This window comes from Haliotis cracherodii, unplaced genomic scaffold, assembly GCF_022045235.1.
Source record: "Haliotis cracherodii isolate W230 unplaced genomic scaffold, xgHalCrac1.p SCAF_1, whole genome shotgun sequence".
Taxonomy (NCBI): domain Eukaryota; kingdom Metazoa; phylum Mollusca; class Gastropoda; order Lepetellida; family Haliotidae; genus Haliotis; species Haliotis cracherodii.
In genome coordinates, this window is record NW_027266264.1 from 31,136,081 (window position 1) to 31,153,502 (window position 17,422).

The following is a 17,422-nucleotide window of genomic DNA, read 5'->3' on the forward strand; positions in this document are numbered from 1 at the left end:
ATTGAATAGATAACAGCCATTATAGTTGGACATGTGATTGACAGGTAGCAATAAGGTTCCTCACATTTAAAGACGCAAGGTAACATACTTCAGGTACAACAGGTATGCATTGTGACCAGACTGCATATTTAGTAAACTACCGCCATGTTAACGCCGAATGCACTTCACAACGGATTTCAAATTCGACCCATATTTGTAGGTGTACTGCTGGTCTGACAGCATGATTTGTCTCTCGTGTTTGTAGGTGTACTGCTGGTCTGACAGCATGACTTGTCTCTCATGTTTGTAGGTGTACTGCTGGTCTGACAACATGACTTGTCGCTCGTTTTTGTAGGTGTACTGCTGGTCTGACAGCATGACTTGTCTCTCATGTTTGTAGGTGTACTGCTGGTCTGACAGCATGATTTGTCTCTCATGTTTGTTGGTGTACTGCTGGTCTGACAGCATGATTTGTCTCTCGTGTTTGTAGGTGTACTGCTGGTCTGACAGCATGACTTGTCTCTCATGTTTGTAGGTGTACTGCTGGTCTGGGTCTGACAGCATGACTTGTCTTTCATGTTTGTTGGTGTACTGCTGGTCTGACAGCATGACTTGTCTCTCATGTTTGTAGGTGTACTTCTGGTCTGACAGCATGACTTGTCTCTCATGTTTGTAGGTGTACTGCTGGTCTGACAGCATGATTTGTCTCTCATGTTTGTTGGTGTACTGCTGGTCTGACAGCATGATTTGTCTCTCGTGTTTGTAGGTGTACTGCTGGTCTGACAGCATGATTTGTCTCTCATGTTTGTAGGTGTACTGCTGGTCTGAAAACATGACTTGTCTCTCATGTTTGTAGGTGTACTGCTGGTCTGACAGCATGACTTGTCTCTCATGTTTGTAGGTGTACTGTTGGTCTGACAGCATGACTTGTCTATCGTGTTTGTAGGCGCACTGCTGGTCTGACAGCATGACTTGTCTCTCATGTTTGTGGGTGGTCTGCTGGTCTGACAACATGACTTGTCTCTCATGTTTGTAGGTGTACTGCTGGTCTGACAGCATGCATGACTTGTCTCTCATGTTTGTGGGTGTACTGCTGGTCTGACAGCATGACTTGTCTCTCATGTTTGTAGGTGTACTGCTGGTCTGACAGCATGACTTGTCTATCGTGTTTGTAGGCGCACTGCTGGTCTGACAGCATGACTTGTCTCTCATGTTTGTGGGTGGTCTGCTGGTCTGACAGCATGATTTGTCTTTCATGTTTGTAGGTGTACTGCTGGTCTGACAGCATGATTTGTCTCTCATGTTTCTCTCATGTAGAACAGTACCCCTTTATTGCGGATGGTACAATTCTCACTGAATTCGCCTGGATTGACAAGTGTCCGGATTAACGAAATATGACCATGGTGTAAACATTAAGGAGAAATGTCCTTATTCAAGTATTTGGGATGGGGATGGGGTGGGGTCACTGTTTAACATGTAGACATTTTACGGAATGTATTCTCCATTAATACCGTTCTGCAAACATTGTTCTATACTGTTTACTGAAAGACGGTTGTAGGTGGGAGCGTTATGTATGTTGACCATAGACCAACTGCAAACATAACCGCACAGTTTTGCAGTGTATAGAGCGTCTACACGAAGCGCGGAAGGTCGTGAGTTCGATTCCCTTGGGCCGTCATACCCTCACATTATACTTTGTCAACCGGTCTGGTGCTCATCATTAAGGAGATGGGTCGACACGGGTGGCCCAGTCGTCTAAGGCGCCGCGATTCGCTGTGCAGAGTTGTGTCCCTTGGGCACGCCAGAAACCTATGACTGTGGGTTCGAATCCCGGTTCGCCCCGATTATGTTTCTAGGTTTGTCAGCACCATCCCCGTGCTCGTGGGTTTCACCGAAGTGGTAAACGTCTGAGACCCGCATCACTTCGGGCTTTCCTCCCACATTAATCTGACACGCCGCGATATAACTTGAATACTGTTAAAAGCGGCGTTAAACCCAACTCACACACTCATTAAGGAGACGGGCCTGCATGGGGTCTGTATAATGTGAGTCGGGTATCCATGACACTGCGACATAACATCTCAGTGGACTTACACTAAAATTCGGCATATGTCCGAACAGGTACAAGCAACCCAACACGTACACCATATATCATATAAGTGAAATATTCTTGAACGCGATGTTAAACCCCAATTCACCTCACCTCACCTCACCTAATGTATGCTGAGAAGACCATAGCCTTGCACGTACACGATCCAGCTTGCGATACTAAAGTAGGTACACACAGTGAATTGTAACCCATACCTTCGGCGTTGACCTTTTGACCAGTCTGTGAAATAAGACTAATTATATTACGATACTTCTTATCGGAATATTATATAAATCAGCGTTAGGTAGGTTATAAGACATCGCCACATGACGGCACAATTACTTTAAGAGGGGGGTAACAAAGTGAGGCTTGATAAGAACGAAGTCCTTTTCCACATTATTTTATCATCATCATCACCATAATCATCATCGTCGTCATCATTAACATCATTGGAATATATTTACGTGACATTTTATAAGTTGTATTCCTCATCAACATTATCATGCTGTTCGAAGATTCACATCGTCTACAAACAAAATCCCCTCGCCATAAAAATAATGATTTGAGGGCATTTTTTCTCTGTCAATGCTCCAAATCACACTACATTTGTACTACAGCTAAGTACTTACTGCCCAAACATGTCCTTCGTGGCGATGTCATGGAGTAAATTTGTCCATGTCAAGACGGAGCCAAGTTCTTGACCACATTGTTATCCCTGACCAAATGACTTCACTTGGACCTCAAAGGTCATCTTGGCGTTACGCGGCTGGCCAGAGGGTGCAGTTATTCTGGTCAAGCTGTGTGTAAACTGACCACAACACCCTCGACATTACTGGCCAAGGAGAACGGTATTGGTAAACATGTCGTCTGCTCCAACACCAGTAAACCGGACCAAGATCTGTTCAACCTTTTCACTCAGGCGAAGAAACCACTAGGTAAACATAGCTGAACCCTCCCTAGGTGACCCCAGGTCACAGGTCAGAGTTGAGAGAGGTCATCTGGTTTGGACTTCAAGATGCAAATACGACTGTTACTTTAGCAGCGGAGCATGAGCTGAGTTTGTTGACACAAAATCACGTTTGGGGCCTGTGAGCTGTACTGCACCGCCCTTAATGTGTATAGTAAACCCCCAAATGACTAGCCTGTGTAACTACACTAGGACACATCGGTAATAAAACACAAAACCAGTGTACCCCTGAAATTCATGTTCAGGGCCTTTCAGACGACAAACACAGCCCTTAACAAGCATGGATAGATAGTAGTAAGTGTGTTAATGAGACAACGACACAGGTCTCAGTTTCTCATCATTACCTCTCATTCCATTAAGATCAAAGGCAGTGCCCCCACACAAGACGCTATCAATCACAACAGTTTTGTTGTCTATATGCCGGCGTATAGGCCAGGGCTAGCTAGGAGAGCCCAGATACTGGATATAGTATTATGGTTAAAACAGCAGCACAATAAAGCACAGTTTAAAAGATAGGATAAATCCGTCACAATCAGAAGTCTGTCTGGCAGGAGAGTTACAGACAACAAACACCCTTCTGCCCAAAAGTTTCATGTCATTGGTACACACCTATTCACGACATAGGACCTTTGTATTATTCTGTATTGATCACACGACTTATTTGTTGACGTGTATTACCTGCATATCATAATTAGTTATCAGGGCAATATGATATGTCACAGTGAAACCCCGTTAATCCGGAAGCTATTGTTCTCACTGAAATACTCCGGATGAACATGTTCAGGTTTACCGGGTCATTATTACAGAGCATTGAGCATTTGTATAGACGTAATCAGTCCAAGCTGTAATCGTTCTGAATGTCCGGATTAACGGGGTCCGGATCAACAGGGTCACACTGTACAGAATCTATCGCAATAAAAATGAAGAAATATAACATTTAATTTACTTCGTCTTTATACTTCAATCGCAAACAGGATCAACAATTTTACAGCACTTTTAATGTATAGCTCTTGCTTGAAGGTGAAAGTACCGAAACGATTAATTTGTTTCAAAAATTACGGCCTTAAAGACTCTTAGAGAGAGATTAAACGATCTTCTCCTAGCAACAGTTAATATTCATCTAATGATTTTATATCAATTATTAGAGGTTATTTTCACTTTTTAAAAAGTCTTAGTTGAAAGCCATTTAGAACTGAACCCATTTGGGAAGGCAATTTGTTCAGAAAATGAGATAAGCGAAATAATAAATTCATAAATATCAAAAGAGGAGGCGATTCAAGCGAACAAATCATCAATTTGTTGGGGGCGTAACGATGGTATTTTGAAATCTAACAGGGAAATGTAACCATCATCAAACGAACGAGGATTTAGTGATCATCATAGAATGAAATGTCTCCTCTCAAATTAGACATGAACACTGCAACTAGGACATAACTTTCTCGTTGACAAGGCATATATTGCTTTCCCATAAAACAAAATCATAATATACTACTCAAAAGATTAAGGATTATCCGATTATTTCATATCACTTCATTTGTGGCATGACTGATTAACTAGTTACATGAAAGAATTGGATGTTCCTTAACTTTTGTTGAGTAGTATATAAGTGATAGATCATTAAGCATTTTTATTTCCATAATACGAAACCTTCAGCAAAAGCCATGATATCAACGCATTGCATAGTGATGATTCATTCTTCCATGTGATTAAATGCATGACTTGATGTACAATTACACGTAATCAGAACAGAAAATCGCCATTTCCTTTCACATTATTAATCCCCACAGACATTTCTTTGTATGTTTCAAACCTGCTTATCAAATTACTACCACACTCGTACACAACTTTGTTTCCAAAATCGAACCCTTTCAGAGGATCACGACCCTAATGGCCATGATACGTCACGTGATCAAAGTCTCGCAACGACGAGATTTCCCGATACTCAACAGCATTACAAATTATGGTTATTACCGGTGATTACCTGGCGGTCCAAGAAGACTTCAAAGATGAACACTGATAATGGTTTGCAGTGGTTGCAATTAATTATTGATAACGAAACATGCCTCGGACACTTATTACCCATAAGTCTTTGCCTTGCCACAAAATGGCGCAGGTAGCCGGAGCATTAACACACCCTGGGGGAAGTATGGTCCTTGTTTATGAGATATTCATATTTCGGCCAATCTCTAACCTGCTCAGATGACGGCAGCCATAAATGGGGTCTTTAATAATTTCCTTTGTAAATGTACATGTAGCTCGAGCAGAACGTGTATGGCATTTTATATTTATTCGCTCATGCATCAGCATTCATGAAGCATGTGTGCCTTGAGGTGTTTATTTCCATAATGAGCTTCACACAATGGTTGAAATAGTCATACCACAACCATAAAACGGAAGGAAATTACATAAGGGATTGTACAATGTTCAAATGGATAGAACTGTCACAACTGAATATGGGGGAAAATAATGAGGGCTTGCTGACTTTATGCAATCATGTCTCTTCATGTTTGTAGGAAATATTAAACTTCCAACGTCAGAGAATAATTAGCCTTGGTAATCCGCAGATTCCATTTGGCGTAAAGGCTAAATAGCTGTGAAAATGATATGTATTGAATCCGTGTGTTCGCGAAAATGAATAAATGAAATAATGCAGTCACAAAAGATCTGTCAAAATGTAACCAAAATTGATGACATTTTTACGTTACGTTCAAAAACGTGTACGAAAATATGCACATTATTCCTTGAAATTATTTTAATAACATCCATAGGATGACGTCAACGCCACAATTATTAGAATTAATAATCGTTAAACCACTGCAGATTAATGTCAGTAACGTCAGAAACCTTTGAGTCCGTCACTCCCATTGAGCACTAAATGCATGGGTGGTCTCCCCTTTGAACTCCGGGTTTATTGTATAATAATTTTGGTTTCGGTCAGTATACGTGGGGCCCCAGACCACTGAGATGTTTTAGCGATAAGGATCGGTTAATATTTGTCTAGGCCGCCTGATACCAGTCTAGATTCACTGCACACCTGCTTTCACGACAGCTAGTGCCGGTTTTTTGTTTTGCTTTTCAACTCAACTGTTCACGCCGATTGAGAAATAGGTTAATGGAATGCAACGTCTGGATCAGCCCAAAGCAAACCTCAGCCGGATATAGACAGGTAGTGGTAGGGTGATTGTGATGTGGAAAGTAGAAGCAATCTCAAATTGGCCTGGTGAGGTAAAGTAAGTGAGTATGATTTTACACCGTTTTTAGCAGTATTACGGTAATGTCACGGCGGGGGACACACTATATGGGCTTCACACATTGTACCCACATGGGGAATAGAACTCGGGTCTTCGGCTTGACGAGCGAACGCTTAAAACACGAGACTAACCAACCGCTCCAAAAGAAGTTGAAGTTGTACCAGATGTAACAGTAGTAGAAATGTTGCTGTGATTTTAGGTAAAAACTGAGTATTGACATAATATATGACTCTACAAATATAAATACAGTGACTGTAGTTAATGGTAAAGCGCGCGTGCGGGGTAGGGTGATGGTGGTATTTGTTATTTGAGGGGTGGCTTCATTCAGCATGATTGCAGCTGAAGTCAGGATTGAAACTACTAGGCTTAATAAATAGTGCTCATCCTGGGAATCGAACTCAGGTCATGGTTAGGTCCAACAAACGTATACCAACTAGACTACCCTTTAGGCTCCAGTGAACAATTTCGAAAAGCATCGATACTTTTAGCATTACACCTTAAACACTACTACTACTACTACTACTACTACTATAACAACCAGTACTACTACTACTACTACTACTACCACTACTACTACTACTACTACTACTACTACTACTATTACTACTAGTTGTAACATTTTACATGCACATTCTAATTCACCGGACTTCCATGAGAAAGCCATCGCGGTGATACAGATTTTAAATGTATCATCTACCATGTACGCACATTCCAGTAAAAGTTCTGAACCCTCTCCACATCTGAACACATATTTCTTGACACGGGTTACGAGGAGACTACATCGACGGTGACCTCTGCCTAGATCGCCGTTAAATCCAAGTATGTTTACAATTAAGTTCATTTGTTTACGACCCCAGCCACGATGGTCCCAGCTCTACCACGAACATATGACGACACACTGTTGACGTTTGTCAGCCAATTGCTCTGAAGTCGGAAACCTCTGTGTTATAAAGTGCAATAAATGTGCACAATCGCTCTCTTGGAGATGAGTGAGGCAAATATCTGGCGCCAAAGAGCCTGACTTCTTCTATCTAATAAACACACGAAACAAGGAGAGTATTCCAACCGTCTCAGAACTTGGGTAGTCAGTATTCCTAGTGCATTCATGTTTATTTCCCCATGACCCTCTAACACATCTAATCCGTCTTTATTCCTCCGCCAAATAGATAAATCCCTCCGTTATTTATCAATAGACACACTCGGTCAGATTCTTGGCCACGTGACTAAGTTTCGTATGATTCCGTAAATAATGGAAACGACCCTAGTCCCCATGGACCGAACTCTCGCAATCTCTCTATGTTCCGAGGTAGTTGCACAGAGATTTGAATCAAATCTTCAGAGCTTACGGGAAAAAGGTGCCAAATTCTTGACGGCAATTTCAGGCGGTAGGTACCGTCTGCTGCAGTTCGCAGCGCCCCCTGTCGTGACCTCCATTCATGAATCTAAGCTTGTGTGGCATTCCAAGCCGCGTTGTCGTAACATCAAGGTCAGGAAGGTCAAAGACTGACATCGACTGCGTGACCTTGGTGTACGATTAATTAAACTGAAAAAGTTTCACGTGACCCGGTATTGAAAAAGTCAGTTAAACTTGAATCGGGCAATTGACGACATGAGACACAATAACAGTGGCGTTAGACACAGTTAAATCAACTACAGTCTCTGTAACCTCCTTTTCACAATTTAAACCTGAAGAACATTGGCTAGATTTGTGTAAGTTGTAATTAAACCACTTTCACGAAGGATCCCCGCTTAAGATCACGAACGTTCTCAAAAATACAATCCATAGAAAAAACTAATCATGATTATTATTGTTATTTTACAATATGCCCAGAATCTGGCGCATTATACACAAAGACGCACAGGAACCACTCTGCCATCCACCAAGCAGACAGATATAGTCACTGTCCACGACTTTTACACCAAGTCTAATCATCCTTGATAACTACGCCTAGCGTGAACCTGATTACATACTGTGACATACTTATGTTTGGTGCGCTTGTCTGACTGCATACACTGCGTTAGCGAGTAAATTTAACACCTTACAGCCTTTTTGAGGTGAACAGAATATGGCGTCTGTCGTACATGGTGAGATGCAAGTGCAGCAGAAAGAGAGAGAGAGAGAGAGAGAGAGAGAGAGAGAGAGAGAGAGAGAGAGAGAGAGAGAGAGGGAGGGAGATATACCTTGTAGCAGTTTAGCATGGATAGCCAGCTCAGACACAGAATACTGACTCCAAGCCGAACAAGCCTTTGTTTTATCCCCTTAATGACGAGCACCAGCACCAGGCAGGGAACCAACAAGTACCATTGTTAACGTCTTTTGGCATAGTGCGGCAGGGGATCGAACCACCGACCTTCCGCTCCCCGGGCAGACTTTCTATGCACTACACCAAGGAGGCGACCCCCAAACATCAGAAGTATGCGGAGAGGACAATTTCAGATGAAATTAGGCAAACGACATTTTGGTTTTCACTGTGACCGTTCGCGTGACTATTAATTCATATTCATAATTAGTACAGCAACCCATGCGTTAAGAAAGCACAGACTTACGACGCTGTATGATACAGTGACCTCTGAGACTTTATAGTATACAGAGGCCCAGGTAATTGTATATCGTATTACATGTTTTACCTTACCATACTCAGCGAACGGTCCTCTGGAAGCGTAACATCTGCATACACACTTCTAGTGCACGCTTACTCGCAGGCCGTTCAACCAAGCTTCTTTTAAAAGCTATTTTTTATCTCTTTGTGGAGAAATTTTCTTCAACTAAATTTACTTTAAAAAGCCCCTGCTTTTATATACCCATTTTCCCACTGGCGGGTCACAGCCTCGAGTATTTTTCTCAAATTCCTTACCAACCAAATTACATGTAATTACAACGCCAGTGTTTTCACAAGAGCGTCTGATTCACTGTACTGACTTACAGTGTTTACATAATCAGGCTCCAAGTTGGGTTGGTACTAAAAGTTGTAGTAAAATAAACCTAATCACCCGGAACACGGAATATTTATGTCTTGACTCCTGTTTCATTTGTGAGTCATACCACCATTGTTTTATGCAACCGCGTTCTTCACGTACGGCCTAATTTAAACCTGTTTACGTTTCGTGATCTGAGCACCTTGAGCTATTTCAAGCAAAGGTCGTGTAAAAACATATCATTTGTTAACACACTGAAGACCAAAATATTTACTTTGGACGAAACGAAGTAACGTGCACAGAATGACGTAGTGAAAAGTAAATCAGGTAATAGACGGGAAACAAAAAAAATGGCGAAATTGTAGAATGAGGTGTGAGAGTTCTTTTCATACATGCTCAGAAGAGATACCCAAGGTTGAGACGATTCCTAGAAAGTCAACAAGAATGTTTAATCTGACAACAGAAGCAATTAAAAGTGAAAGGAAAGGTTTATCCTTATTTTTCGCGTTCAAACACTGCTGGCGTGAAGGTACATGTTCTCAATGGACTGGTTCCCCTTCACATCCTTATATGGAGCATTCGTGGATGGTGTGGTTAGCTAAAGGATCTTAACATTTATGGACATAGTTTATATTACATAATATCAGCTGATGGAAGCAGAGGAAAGTTCAAAGGGACGTATTTAACTTCGACCACTTTGATGAAACCTATGATGTTTGTTGTTTGTTGTTTAACGCCGCAATAAGCAGTATTCCAGCTCTCTGACGACGGTCTGTTAATAATCGAGCCTGGACCAGACAATCCAGTGATTGATAACATGAGCATTGATCCACGAAATTGGGATACGATGACATACACCAACCAATCTTTGAGTCTGACGACCCGATCCCGTTAGTCGCCTCTTACGACAAGCATAGTCGACTTTTACGGCAAGCATGTGTTGCTGAAGACCTATTCAAACCCGGATCTCGAGGCCACAGGAGCGAAACCTATGAGCACGGCTACACGGTACTGAAAGGGGGGGGGGGGGGGTGTACTGAAAGGGGTGGGGGTGGGGGGTAGTGGGATGAACACACCCGCAGCGGATCGCAGTAGCTAGGGCAGGTAACAAATGGTTCTAAGATATCAAAAGCGTTGGAGATTAACAAATCAAAATACGGGTGTCGAAACACTGTCCTGTGGATCCAGGCATCCACCACATAGAATATGACAAGACTGAACCAACCATACCCACTGTACCTTTTTGGGCTCCAAGATTTTACATTATCCCGTATATCTGAACTGCTGTTTAATTTGCTGTCCCCCTCCCTGACGTACCAGAATTTACCAGTCATTATACAACATGAGTGATGTGCACGTGGCGTGTTCCACATGGTTCCCGTAATGACTGTCTGGGATTCTGTTTGGCTAAAGGTTACAGACAGTCAGCAGACAAATACAGGATAAAAGTATTGGGTGGAACGGAATTAAACATTTTAATGTACCAATGACATCGTTATTAATTTGAGGGGCGGTCGGGTAGCCTAGTGGTTAAAGCGGTCGCTCGTCACGCCGAAGAACCGGGTTCGATTCCCGACATGGGTACAATGTGTGAAGCCCATTTCTGGTGTCCCCCCGCCGTGATATTGCTGGAAATATCGCTAAAAGCGGCGTAAAAGCATACTCACCAACTCACGTTATTAATTTGAATGAAGAGGTGTACACACAATCTTACACATAGCCGGTAGAAATCCGCGGACATTTCGGGTTAGAATTGGTTGAACAAAACAACTGTAAGAGAGAGAGAGACAGAGAGAGACAGAGAGAGAGAGAGAGAGAGACACAGAGAGAGAGAGAGAGAGATGTGTGTTCTTGGGATTTGTAAGTTTTTAGTTAGTCAGTTTCATTTCTGTTTTCATTATTAGAATTACAGTTGATGTATATTGTGAGCGAGAGAGCATGCCGCAGTTTAACATGGGTAGCAAACTCAGACACAGAATACTGACTCCAAGTCGAACAAGCCTTTGTTTTATCCCCTTAATGACGAGCACCAGCACCAGGCAGGCAGGCAAACAACAAGTACCATTATTAACGTCTTTTGGCATGACGCTGCAGGGGATCGAACCTGCGACTTTCCGCTCCCCGGGCAGACGCTCTATGCACTACACCAAGGAGGAGACTCCCAAACATTAGAAGTATGCGGAGGGGACAATTTCAGATGAAAATGAGAGAGAGAGAGAGAGAGCTTATATATCTCTGACTAACCTGCAGTCTGGGTTATCCTGGACGAGTCTTCAAAGATACGTCTGCCTCGTCAGTTTCCCTCCACAGAGTCCCCATTTCATATATTCCATTTCCTAAAACAAACAGCCTCACACTATACTTCAGGGTTTCATAGACTTTCCTGGAAGATGCAGAAATGCTGACCAAACAAAAATATTCATCTCATTAATAGGTCCCAGACGCCGACACACTAACGTGTGATTCTAATGGGTGGCAAGCAAACAACAAGCGAGCAGACGATAACTCCAATTGTCGTCTGCTCTGGGTAAATCACACATTCACCACTTCAGACACTCTAACCGATATGTAAATATTTTCATACGAATGCGCAATAGAATGCGCCAATTAAGACTTCAATAGCTTCTTTAGTTGCAACGTTTCGTGCAAGGTGTAATTTTGTGGTCCCATGGATCAGCGATAATGTACGGTATTTTACGGCATTGAAACATGAAGGCTGGAATGCAACGTAGAATAGTGTAAGTGCATCTGCTACTTGTTAGAACACTTGTAGTGAGCGAAAAAGGCGTATTTCTTTTTAACTGTTCATACTTTCTTATAACATGAATGGATAATCGCAGAAATAACAGATTTTCTACTCCCGGAAATCACCATGACAGTCAGTTCGGATAACTACACCGAGATAACCATTATGCTTGACAATGTTTGTTGTTTAACGCCGCAATCTATATTCCAGCATAATATTCGGTATTCGAGATTGGACCAGACAGTCCAGTGATTGATGTCATGAGCATCAAGCTCCGCAACTGTGACATGTTGACATGCAATCAACCAAGTCGCCAAGCCTTATCACCCGATGTATTTTACGACCAGCAAGGTTTGCCAGGGACCTATATTTCCACCAGGAATCCCAACGGCGGATAACCATATCATGGATTCAGAATCTCGAACTACGTGTAGTAGTAGAATATGCCAGAATGCACAATTAATAACATCAACTATTAACTGGAACTTCACATAGTTCCATCGAACAAAGGGTGTTAGAATGTATATGTGTGTCGAACAAAAGAATAATACATAAATTATCAAGGGATGGCAATACTGTCGAACCGATGCATAACGATTTTTGAACCACTGAAAGGATGTCGATACTGTCGAACAAATGAATAGAAGATGTATGGAGATGTTTTCGAACTTAAAACAGTTGACGCCAAAGGGCTCAGTAGTGTCGATGTGACCCGTGAAGATCCGGGGTAGAATAGGTCTCCAGCAACCCATGCTTGCCGTAAAAGGCGACTATGCTTGTCGTAAGAGGCGACTAACGGGATCGGGTAGTCAGGCTCGCTGACTTGGTCCATTGATATCACCTTATTCCAATTGCGTGGATCGATGCTCATGATATCAACCACTGGATTGTCTGGTCCAGACTCTATTATTTACAAACCGCCGTCATATAGCTGGAATATTGCTGAGTGCGGTGTTAAACAACAAACACACTACATAAGGCATCGACACACTCATTGCTTCAGAGCCGCCGCCCTTCGTGTTAACCAGAGGGAACGCTCTGCAAATTAGCACACACAAACACTTATTTAATCGTAATGCGCTTCCATCATCAGACCCTAACTAACGGAAACACTTACATGGTGCATTTTCAAGTCTAAAACAATCAAACCATACACGAGATGACTTGGACGACCCATACTCGTGCCCAATCAGTGCTGTGGAGTCATTTAATGAAACAATTAGGGCAGTCCATGTGTCGGAGTGGTGGCAGTTGGTGACATTAGAAGGAGGGGGGCGCATGCTGAATCACTGATTGTGTGAATTACACAAGTCTGTCTGACTCCGCTAGACATGCTGCGTGAAGATCATCTCTGAATCAGATGTCCTAGTAACATGTTGATGACATGGAAGTGTTTGGGAGGATACAAAGCTCTAATCTCCTCGTTTTGGTCTAGCTTGTTGGACATACCTCATCACAGTATGGACCGCCTCCGTGGTCTAGTGGTAGAGCGTCCGCCCGAAAAACGGACGCGCCGGACATACCTCATCGCAGTATGGACCGCCTCCGTGGTCTAGTGGTAGAGCGTCCGCCCGAAGAACGGAAGCGTCGGGGTTCGACCCCGGCCGCATCATACAAAAAGACGTTAAAAGAAGGTACTTGTTGTTACTCTGTCTGGCGCTCGGCATTAAGGATCTAAAACAAGGGCTGGTCGGCTCGGAGTCAGCATTCTGTGTCTGAGTGAGGTATTCATGTTTAACTGCAACATGGTATCTCAGTGTGCTAGCACTATAAAATCGACATCAGTCCGGATTAGTACAAGCAACCACACACACGTGCATGCACGTTGCTATATTAGTACAATAATCTTGGACGCAACGTTAAACCCCATTTCACCTCATCGCCGTATTCTAGTCTTCTCTGTGAAACAGTACAATTCAGGGGACAAACGGATTCGTGATCGTCATGACACATCGGAAACCACCCTGAAAGTATGCGTTTCCGGTAATCAAGAGGAGAAAATATGAACACTAAGCCGTGGACATATTTCCCATGATCGTGATGGTCATCTCCGTAAGGGTAATTGGTTCCGTCTGGTAAATTAAATCTGGAGTTATTGTTTCGTCTATGAATGAAGATTGTCCGGATATTAACGGGAGAGTTATCTTTCCTTGCCTTGTCTCGGCGTTAAATAAGACACTGATAAATATTGCACTTCAGAAATTATTTCTATATTGGTTCGATAAGGAAGAATGTGTAAATACGTATTATAACAGAATGTCCGTAACATCAAAGATAAGAAAAATATAAACTGCCGGGTTTTTTTCCCCATTAAGCAGAATTTACAACGGATGTATTACAACAAGATGGCGACTGATAGTTAATGGATCCATTCAATAGCGTCTGGCAAGAATGAGCGAAGAAAATTGATGAGAGAAAAGTAAACTGAAATAACAGCCCGTCAATATCTTGTCAAACGAGCGTTTGAGGAAGCCGGCGCCATTACAAAATAAAAACACTTTTCGACGGACAAATGGACCAATTTTCTACTAAAAGGATGTTCTACTCCTCAGACGCATCAGACCACGGCCCCTAAGCAAGGGCCCATCTCTTACACATCAAAGCTATACACGATATTAATCCGGGGAAATCATTAGCGAATAAAATCCGAGATTGTTTGTATCAAATTGGATCAGAGAATGCTTTGATTAACGCCTCAGGGGTGGGGGTGGGGGTGGGGTTCTGAGGTGCGCGTTAAATGGGGAAAAGAAATCACTTATCTGATCGGTAATAATCATGACTAATTATCTAAAGGAATCATGTTCTTCAATTCATATCTTCAAGTCAATTCATAATTTTAATTATTTATTTTATGCAATTTAATCATGTATGTATATGTGCATGTATATGCGCCACCGTACTCAACAGTATAGTGTCGGATATGATCAATGCATATTACTCGTATAAAGTTTAGGAAGAATTTCAAGCTTTTAGCTGAATATTCGTCTCATGTCTTTCTATAATGTATGATTAATTTACGCGATTTGATTTGTATTCTTGTTCATTGTCGATTTGTGAGCAACTATTATAAGTGGAAGAAATAACCAAATCAAAGAATGCGGTTGCGTTCAATCTGAACCTCAGGCGAATACTAGACTAAGTATACATGTATGGTATCGTTTCAAGCAGTGACAGCATACAGATGCTCATTGTGAATTATTTTTGATCACTGCTGAATAAACTACATCATGTGTGTGAGGTGGGTTAGTCAGCTTGATGTGAGATAAAATTAAAACTATTTCTTACTGGCTTTGATCGACGACGTTTCCAAGTTGAGTGAACGTGGAAAGTACGTGTTTGGTGCTTACAAATACACGCATTATAAATGGGACGAAGTTTGGATTCGAACCCACGTGCCGCGGATCCTTGCAGTGGTTCATCTACGAATTTCAAAGATGTTGTTGGGTGAAGACTTAAATATTCTAGAAAACAGAACATGTGCTTTTGCAGCAATAAAACTGCTTTTTTAACACAAAGGGCAAATTGACATGAATAGAGTGCAGTAGTGACCACTTGTAACGGACGCAACGCACATTAAGTTGCAGAGTCCAGACCACTGGGCCTCTTAAATACTTATAATATTCTCAACCTCAGTTCTCATATCACCACCACGCTTTAGGGCTTCAACGCCTTCCTTGAATGAAACACGTCATCACAGTGTTCCTTTATGCCGCAAAACAAAACGGAAGAGATGAAATATGTACTGGCATGTCAAATCACTATATCATAGAAATTCAATATGGCCAGCAATAAAAATCTGTCCATTGTAGAATCTGCCCAGGGTGTGACACAGGTCAAGCGCCCCTTTGAGACGCTTTGTCCATTAAGCCTATCGATCCGGACACTGCCCACTATTCATGTGTCCGGCTGCTGGTCAGTCGCGTGCAATCCATCAACAACTGGTGCTGGCATGTCCGGCACACACTGTCAAGCCAATGTAGGAAGTCGGAGCGTGGAGGCCATTGTCACAGACACGGCGGCCCATGTTGCTTCGGGGGGACGCTGACTATGTGAGACGAAGGCAGATGATTGTTGCTTCTGGAAGCGCCTGGAATTCTCATAGTTGACCTCTCTGGTGTGAAGTCTGCAGGAATTAGGTTAACATGGCGATTGAGAGATGTTAAAACGATGAAGATAATGTTGAGGTGGATGAGCGTTAAACATTTTGCAATGGTCAGATAATGTAAATGTACTTGTATGCAGAATTGTGTATTTTTAGTTTTAGGTTAGGGATGGGGGTGATGGTAGTGTCCACTCACAGGACCATGTAACTAATAATAACAAACTCAGCGAACATGTTACTAACAATAATAACAAACTCGCAGACGAGGCCCCCTCTGCAATTTTTTGCGAGTTTGTTTAGTATTATTAATAGTTGCATGTTCCTGTGAACCACGTGACAATAATTCAAAGATGTACATGAGCATTTCACTAACACGAGTGTTTTCTTGTTTGTTTGTTTTTTGTTGTATTTTTATTTATTTATTTATTTATTTATATCTTCTTTTTTTTTCTTTTCTTTTTTTTTTTTGGGGGGGGGGGGGGGGTGGTTGTGTTGTTTGCTGTGGGTGTTTTTTGTGTTGTTTTGTTGTTGTTGTTGTTGTTTTGTTTGGGGTTGTTTTTTTGGGGTTTTTTTGGGGGGGGTGGGTTTTTTTTGTAATTTGGGGGAAGGGTACCTGGTATTGGGGTCCATAAGGATCCCAAAAGGATTATAGTGGGGCGGGGTGGGGGCCAGAATATAATCAAGTCAGGGCCAGGACGACAAGGGGTCCACGCCGTCAGGGTACGCTGGCACACAACCTGATAAGTCACACATTGTAACTACCCGATCCTACTCTTGTCCTCACCGCTTGTCAGGAGCCACTTTTGCTTTGTACAGTGAAACCATTAATCCGAACCGAAGCGTACCCAATGAAATCATCATGATAACAAATGCACGGATTTACAACCCATTGATTAGATGACCCTAAAATACATGTAGACGTGCCACCATGACTGTCCAGGCAATTACTGGTCGGTGGGAACGACGACGGAACTTTCACTGCATACATTCTGACACCCAGTCTTCAAGGAAACAATGCTGTTTGTAAACCTATTTCGTAATGCTGTATTCATCTGCAACATTCTCATACTCTAAACATCTATCTCCACAAATTCGCTGTGCAGAGTTGCGTCCCTTTGACTCGCCAGAAACCTATTTTTGTGAGTTCGAATCCCGGTTCGCTCCGATTATGATTCTAGGTTTGTCAGCTCCATACCCGTGCTCGCGGGTTTCATCAAAGTGCACCACTTCGGGCTCTCCTCCCACATTAAGCTGACGCGCTGGCATATATATGTAATACTGTTCAAAGCGGTGTTAAACCCAAGTCACTTATTCATGACACTTCCTCAGATTATATTATGGGCCTTGTTTACTTGCTTAAAAGTGTTTTGCC

General features: G+C 42.3%; 2 protein-coding genes across 3 annotated transcripts in view; both read right to left on the reverse strand.

The window, feature by feature from the left end:
- The window catches only part of LOC139475812 (uncharacterized), a 72,919-nt gene that overhangs the window by 44,067 nt on the left and 11,430 nt on the right, over positions 1–17,422 (reverse strand). Inside the window, exon 2 of one of the 2 annotated variants that reach the window (XM_071259023.1) lies at positions 11,447–11,538. The exons of the other annotated variant lie outside the window; for it this stretch is intronic. The gene's annotated coding sequence lies outside the window, so the exon portion shown is untranslated. The remainder of the gene's footprint in view (positions 1–11,446; positions 11,539–17,422) is intronic. 2 annotated transcript variants of the gene reach the window in all.
- Positions 148–1,236, reverse strand: LOC139455257 (involucrin-like). Its single transcript, XM_071236813.1, has one exon. It carries the CDS (start codon positions 1,234–1,236, stop codon positions 148–150), a length of 1,089 nt encoding a protein of 362 aa, XP_071092914.1.